Source organism: Poecilia reticulata, chromosome 12 (genome assembly GCF_904066995.2).
Source record: "Poecilia reticulata chromosome 12, P_reticulata-male-v2, whole genome shotgun sequence".
Lineage (NCBI taxonomy): Eukaryota > Metazoa > Chordata > Actinopteri > Cyprinodontiformes > Poeciliidae > Poecilia > Poecilia reticulata.
In genome coordinates, this window is record NC_088841.1 from 30,400,949 (window position 1) to 30,409,115 (window position 8,167).

Below are 8,167 nucleotides of genomic sequence, written 5' to 3' on the forward strand. Positions count from 1 at the left end.
ACCAACTCAGGTAAACCGTGGGGGGTAAATACACCAAAAACGCCATGGATGTGCAGCCCTCTGCTAGGTCCTTATGGAAAACCGAGAGCAGCAGAGATACCACTGTATACGCCCAGTGCAGCTTGTATATGTACGTTTCCAGTTTTTTGTTTTCCAAAAAATATGAAGGTGCCGTTTATTGTATGGTGATGCATGAATATTACAGGTAGCAGTGAGAGCACTGAATCTAGAAAGACTGTGACGACAGTGATGGAAAAGACAGTGAAGCTCAGTAGTATTTGGGTTGGAAAGAACATGGATCCATTTCCCACAACTTATCTGTGTGAATTGAGCTTCTCCAGCCTGGCTACTATAAAAACTAAAAGCAGAGAGAGACTGAGATGTTGAGGAAGAGCTTTGTCTTTCTTCAATTTCTGCCAGTAAATCAGCTGTTTTCATCCAAACATGCTCAGGTTTCACACTAGGTGGGTAAAATATACAGATATTGACATTTTGTACATGCAACTCTTCATATTGTAACAGTGAATATGAAGTGAAATGTTTCTCAAATATTATTGCTTCTTTAGAATAAGAATTATTTTCTGTATTCCGGCTATAAGATGCTTTTGGATTAGTTTGTAAAACACTTTTAAGTTTTCTACATCTTCCTTAAACTTAACACCACTGTCTTGTGATACTTTTCAGCTGTATTTTTGAAGTGGACATGTTAGGTGCAATTTGAAATAAGAAATGTAAAATATGATAAAAATATTTTTTTCTGTTTATTTAATTCATATTCAAGACACTTTGATAAGAATGACTATATATGTAATATAGGTGGCTACAGAGTATCTTTGTTTACATTTTTGGTTGATGGTGTGCCTTGAGATTTTTCCAATTAAAATAATGTACCTTGGCTCAAAAAAGGTCGAAAAACACTGTTAAAGATAACGGCAAAGGAAATGGCTGCCTGTGAAGGAGATTTCTAATGAGCTAATAAGCTGTTATAGTTTTAAAAGCACATTTGTTTTTAAAAATCGATGTTTTAGGGTGCGTTCACACTGCAGCCTGAAGTGACTCAATTCCGATTTTTTTGACATGTATCTGTACCTGTATCTGACCTTTTCATGGCAGTGTGAACAGCACAGGTCGGATTCTATTTCGAATGTGACCCGTATCCGATACGTATCCGATCCAAATGCGACCATAACGTCCAGGTCGCATTCATCCGAACTGAACGTCACTGATTCTCAACAAATCTCACTATTCTGCTTCCTGATACACGCGAGTGAGAAGAAAAACATCAACCATGACGGACTATATCAGGATTAAGTTGTTAATATGTTGCTCCGGCCGGACAACAACTTCAAATATATAAGCTAAGCTCCACCGTTAGCCTCCATGTTTACTTCCACAAACACTGAGCTCTTCTTCTTCTTTTTATGGCAGTTGTCAAAACACTGAGAACGCTGACGCTATCGCGCCCTCTACTGCGCATGCAGGATACTTTCAGGTCGTTTGCCCGTTTACACTGCAAAACGCATAGAGGTTGCATTTACTGGCAGTGTGAACAACCCTGGCAAAAAAAAAATCGGAATTGCCAAAAAAGTTGGAATTGAGTTACTTCAGGCTGCAGTGTGAACGCACCCTTAGAAGCCTGAAGCAAGCTACAATGAAAAAATAAATACAAATAGAGCAAATTTACTTCCTTTATTATAGTAATTAATTAAAAAAACTTCCATTTAGAAAATTGTAGTAATATGTTTTTAATTTTTTTCAATATATGTATCTGGATTGAAGTCATTTTCACAGAACCAAAGAACAATATTTACACAGAAGATGTTTGCTGACTAAATCTGGATATATATTTTTTTCTTTTTGGTTTCTTTTCTAGGTTTTAGTAACGTTGAGAAAACATGTGGTAAGGAATTCATCATCCGCAGAGCTGCTACCAACAGAGTCCTCAATGTGCTGTGGCACTGGGTCTCTAAACACTCCCAGGTGAGTCAAAGAGGAAACACTTTCCATATCCACAGTCTGTTTCAGTCAGTCAGACTTTAGTAATGTATGTATTCTAGCAAAAACATACTTAATAAGATAACCTGATTCATTTTGGGGGATTTTCCTTGTGTCAAACAAACCTGCATTTGTTTGAGTTAGCACTAGGAGACTAGGATGATTTTAGTTTTATCCTAGTTGGATGAAATTAATCTGTCTTTTCTGCCCACACACTGATCAAGGTAGTCTTTGACTCATTCAGATTAGTTTGAACTGTATTATTGTAACATCAAAATATGTAATAAAACATGAAACAACTCAAAGAATGCTAAAGTAATATTGCACTCCAGTATGAATATGTAGGCCGTGCTTGAACACCAAGGTTTGTATTATTGCTTTTTTCAGAATAAGAATTATTTTCTGTATTCCGGCTATAAGATGCTTGTGAATTAGTTTGTAAAACACTGACGTTTTCTACAACTTCTTTAAATTTAACACCACAATGTTGTTTCACTGTTCAGGTGTATTTTTGAAGTGGACATGCTAAGTGCAATTTGAAATAAGAAATGTAAAATGTGATAAAAATACATTTTTGTGTTTATTTGATTCCTATTCAAGAGACTTTGATAAGAATGATTATATATGGAATAAAGGCGGCTACAGAGTATCTTTGTTTACATTTTTGGTTGGTGGTGTGCCTCGAGATTTTTTCAATTAAAATAATGTACCTTGGCTCAAAAAAGGTTGAAAAACACTGCTCTAGAGGACCAAAGAAATACCTGCAGCGTTCAGAATTTGGGCCGTGGGCCTGGAGTTTGGCACATGTGGCTTTGATTTATTTTAAACAACTAACACTGGGGGGATTTATATTATACAATCAGTGCACTTCATCACTGCTTCTTGCTTTGTGAATCAGACCAACATGATGGTAAAAATGTATCAAATTTTAGTGGATAACAGTTTTAGCAGATCAGATTGTTCTGTCTTGTGAAATCTCCTCAGATGAGCAACCTGGTGGCGTCTCAGATCATGGCCCACAGCGATGTGGGCTCTCGGGCCGGATCCATAGAGAAGTGGCTGGCCGTGGCCGACGTCTGTCGCTGCCTCAACAACTACAACGGCGTGCTGGAGATCACCTCTGCTCTCAACCGCAGCGCCATCTACAGGCTGAGGAAAACATGGGCTAAAGTTTGCAAACAAGTTTAGCTGAATCAGCTCGCAGTACTAACATTACCTTACACACACAGAAAACCTCCAACATTACAATTTATCTTTTGTTTTTTGTTTTATTTTTCAAACCAAGGCGCTGATGGACCGGCTTCAGAAGATCATATCATCAGAGGGAAGGTTCAAAAATCTCAGAGAGATGCTGAAAAAGTAGCTACAGTCACAGACATTCACACTCTGCCCTACAGAATGATGCTGACACCACTATGAGATCATTTTTACCTCCTTGTGCATAGCTGCAACCCTCCGTGTGTGCCGTACCTGGGCATGTACCTGACTGACCTGGCCTTCATCGAGGAGGGAATGCCCAACTTCACCGAGGACGGACTGGTCAACTTCTCCAAGATGAGAATGGTGAGACTTTATGTCTTACAGCCCAAAACACAACTCAGTTTGGCTTTTATTGTCAATACATTTTATGAAGGGCCAGCTTATTTTCTGAAGATAAAAACAATTACTACCATAATTTTAGAGAGGTTTATACTCTCTAAAATTAAAAGTAGGGTGTCTATGAATGTTTTTTGGGGATATGGTAGAACAATGAAAATTGACGAATCAACACAAATTATGTCTTGGATTTAGGGAGGGGCAACAAAAACATTATATTCTTATTGTAACGCCTTTTTAAAACAAACTTTTTGTGCCTTTTTCTAATGTCATCTGTTCACTAACAAACAAAAAACAAAATGGATCAGTAAATGATTATGGACACAAAGCATAAAAAAGGTTTTGCATAAGACATGCCCAGTCGATTGTTTTCTTATTTGTGTCTACAAGATTTGCTCTGGAGGTTCTAGTTATTGAAAAATTAAGATGAATGGAAAAACTTTTTTTTAAAATGTGAGTCTATTTTTACACCTAGTACTTTTCTCTTTAAGAAAGTGTTATTTTCTGTGCAATTTTTTTTCTTTAGAAAATGTATCATGGTTTTTATAAATCAAGATTTAATGGTATTCAAAAGTTCTTTTTGTTGCTCTCTCTGCTCCTACAGATCTCTCATATCATCCGGGAAATCCGTCAGTTCCAGCAGGCTCCTTACAGGATAGAGCACCAATCCAAGGTTTGCCTTTTTTAATAATCATTTATTTATTTAAAAAAAATACAATTCTTTCTTCAAGCTGTTTTTACTTCATATCCAGGTAACTCAGTTCCTGCTGGATAAGACTGTAGTAATGGATGAAGATACTCTGTATGAGCTCTCTCTGAAGATCGAACCTCGAGTCCCTCCAGGTTAATTTTACACCAGAAACCTACATCTACTGCACAGATTCACACCTCTCATCTCACAGCACCACCTTTTTAAATAAAACTGGTGCTTTTATGTCACACAGGCGGTCAGCAGGTGTAGTAGGGAAACTCAGTAGACAATGCGCCTTGAGATCTGAGGTATTTATGTAGTTATTGAACTGTATCGCAGAAATAACTTCTTGCCATATTCTCAAAACTTTAGGAGTGTAGAAACACCATCAGCACCAGACTGTTTCTGCTGTAACTCTATGATTTGTCTTTGTTGTCTTTAACACAAAGTTCGGCTATTTCTTCATATTATATCAAACAACCATTTTTGCATTAATTAATCACATTTTAATATTGTTTCTCTGTGTGACTCGAATATTCAGGAAATTAAAGGAGCAGTATTATGTAATTTTTAACCACAAATCATTTTATAGCACAATCAAGTAACTACGTTACCTTCAGTTCATGTAAAAATGATGTATATAGCATTTATGACTTTAAAGAAATTTTAATTCGATATATAAAGGCTTTAAACTGGGTCTCTGTCTCTTTAAAAACCATGGCTCTTTCTGAAACTCCACCTTCAGGAAATTATCATGGCTTCTCCAGTAACCATCTAGCAATGTTTTTACCAACTTTAGACTGAGAAGTAGCTCCTACAATAAGCTCGATGTTTGCTCAGGTGTTTGCCAATTGCTGCTGGCTAGTCTGAAGGAGCTGAGTGGAGGGAGAGGAAGAGGCTGCTCTGTGAGGGGGAAACTTAGAAAATTAAAAACTGCAGCACAGAGGAGGAGCTTCATCCTCGAAGGCAGGGCTTGGTCCACCCAGGCGTTTTGTCACAGCTGAATGGTTTCCATGGAGATTAAAGGATTTCTCAAATATGCATGAGAGAATCAAGGCAACATTCCAGGTATGTTTTTCATGACGAAATAACATGATGGAAAGCTTAGAATTTTTTTAGGAGAGTATTTTGATGGTCTCATCCAAAAATAATGAATTTCCTTAACAAATGTTTCAATAACCTTAAAATAATGTGAGGTGGAATGAGCTTAATCCTGTCTAGGACTTTAAATATGACATTTTGTCACACAGTGAACCTTGTGATCTCTGAGTTCATGGTCACATGAAACATCAGCTGTAATTTAATTTTGTAAATTTACTCTATCTGATCAAACTGAATGGTTAGGAACTTCTGTTTTTGGGGTTTTTTTGCATGTTCCTTTTTTGAAGTGGCTTTTAGCAAATTTAGCTATTTTATTCAACTTAACAAACAACATGTCTTCTTTTAGTTTAGAATTGCTAAGAATTTTGTACACATTTTTTCTGATCAATATTATTTAAGAATTATCTCCAGAAACCACCTAAAGAAAAACATCACTGTTCATATATTTCTCTGATGTTATCACTGTAAATAAGTCCTGTTAATGTTATATCTTTAAAATCTTTAACTTGTCCCTGGAAGCTCTGTCTAAAGTCTGACATTTCCTGAATTTTTTTGTAATGGATAATTAAAGAAAATAGCGCATCCGTCATTTATTTTCTACTTCTTAACCATAAAGTTTCATTAAATACAAGTTGAGGTTGCAATATGACAAAATGAGAAAAAAATGATCAAAGGGCAATACTTACTATTTGCACTGTTGGCTTTCCGTACACAGAAGATCAGCAAATGTCATCTTGAGGTAAAAAGAACATGGAAACAATGATTACATACACTAAAGTGTTTTGAGTTGTTGGAAAAATGCACCAAATCTCCTTCAGTGTCAGAGTTCCACTCGTGTGAAAGTCGTCTTTTATTTTCGAAGCTGCAGGAGAGTTTGAGGCAACTGAAGGAGAGAGGAAGAGATCATGTGTAAATGTGAAGGTCAAACCAGACAGTGATATTAGATCCATCAAAGTTAATCATGGCTCTGTTTACAGGAGATCTCTGCCTTCATTGGTTTATATGTGTGTCTTAACTTGTGATTGGCCCTCAATTTGTATTCCCACAAGTGGAGTAGAGTTTGGAGAGGGCGGGGGGCGGAGCCAATGACAGAGGTAACTCAAAATCTGTTTTTTAGCAACCTTCACTCTGAAGGCAGCAGCTTTTATCCAGGTATGTAACCCTCTTCGTTTCTGACAGAGTGCCTCCATTAGCTGATATGTTTAAGAACATTTTCAATCTAGAGTTTCTTTGAACACAATTGTTAAGTGAGTACATGTGTCAAATTTGTGTTTAAATTGACAGAAGCTATTAGAAGCTGGTTATGATCACAACACACTTTTCTTACCAAACAAGAGAATGCTTAGTTAGTAAAACAAACAAAAAACTTTTGCAAACTACTCTGAACAGTTGAGTTTTAACATTTATGTCCTGCCAAGTTCTCAGGTCACATAATGGACCTTACCATAGTTTCTATGTCTAAACATGGCGTATTTCCTTTCAACTGACTCTTTACACAGTATTTCTGAATCGATTAGTGATAGGTATTTTCCTAGAACCTACATAAAAGAACCACAGACAACGTATATGAATTTTATGACAAAGCTTCTGCAGCAGCAAAAGGAGAAGACTCTGTCAACTGCTTCTCAGAGCTGTTCACAGAGCGTTCTGCCAATCTTTGGATACAGCTTGTCTTTTATTATCAAACTTCAAAGAGGGAGGATAGGCAAGATAAGACAGCGGAGGAAACAGCTGAGGTCGTAAAACATTTTACCTAAACACAGCAAAGGTCGTAAAACAATTTAACATCTGTCCCATGATCTGAGCCCGGTTCAAATCTCGGTCAAACTGTTTCACATGAAGATAACAGGCAGCTGTGACTTCTAGGTCAGTTCACACATACAGTTTAAAGAGGAGAACACTTTAAACTGACTAACATTTAGACTGAAAGTAACAACAAAATGATAATACCAAAAAATCCCTATCATTTAGTGTTGGATTTCTGCCGGATTTTCAAAAAATATCATCCACAACAATGGACAAAGGAACCAACAAGTTCATATCATCTTGTTTGGAGACATCAAGGTGTTTGAGCCACGGGATGCCTCCAACATTGTGCGAGTCACAGCTAAATGCTACCGATCGATGAGAAAAACAGCAGATTCTCACACCCTCAGCATAAATATAGCTGTGGACAAGATCACTGATGCCTACTGTTCTTGTAAGGTAAGTCGGGCATTCATGGTTTAGAGTAGCGGTTCTCAACATGGGCGGTACCGCCCCCCAGGGGGCGTTCAGAGGACAGCAGGGGGCGCTGGCGGACATTTTTACAAAAGGGGGGCGCTGGGATGCCTTTGGGGGGCGTTTGGTCGAAGGTAAACTTTACACCTTAAATCCACAACAAACCCAGTTTAGATTTTGAGCAACTTGATAAAACTGTATTGTGTAACATTAAACCATGCTTGGCTGCAACTGTATTGATGGCAGCTCTTCTTCTATTCAGTGTTTGTAGCTTCATGGCGCAGCTCCGCATCAGTTCAGTGTTACATCAGCTGATGACGCTGCTGTGATTCACTTTGTCTGGTATTTATGTAGGCTACATGTTCTGGCAGTTCTGTGATCATGTCAAAGCAGCAATTTATATTAAAAATTGTTTTATTTCTGTTTGAAACCCGCTACCATGGAAGGACAACAGAAAATCGCTCTTATAAACATATAATTACTAAAATCACGATACCCTCTCTGTTTATCCCTCTGAAAAATGAACCCACTTAAATAAAGAAATCCCTTCATGGGTGATACCAC

General features: G+C 37.5%; 1 protein-coding gene across 2 annotated transcripts; it reads left to right on the forward strand.

Moving 5' to 3' along the window:
* The first annotated feature begins 3,274 nt into the window (after positions 1-3,274).
* Positions 3,275-6,896, forward strand: LOC145554275 (ras-specific guanine nucleotide-releasing factor 2-like). 2 transcript variants are annotated; one of them, XR_014090297.1, is made up of 6 exons: positions 3,275-3,354; positions 3,441-3,558; positions 4,196-4,264; positions 4,344-4,434; positions 5,123-5,350; positions 6,433-6,896. XR_014090297.1 is itself a non-coding variant. In XM_081613824.1 (5 exons), the coding sequence occupies exons 1-5, from the start codon at positions 3,287-3,289 to the stop codon at positions 5,284-5,286; spliced, it is 510 nt and encodes a 169-aa protein (XP_081469950.1). In that variant the 5' UTR covers positions 3,275-3,286; the 3' UTR covers positions 5,287-5,605. The 2 variants fall into 2 exon arrangements, 1 of the variants encoding a protein (XP_081469950.1); XM_081613824.1 differs by lacking the exon at positions 6,433-6,896 and having other exon boundaries at positions 5,123-5,605.
* The last annotated feature ends 1,271 nt before the right edge of the window (positions 6,897-8,167 follow it).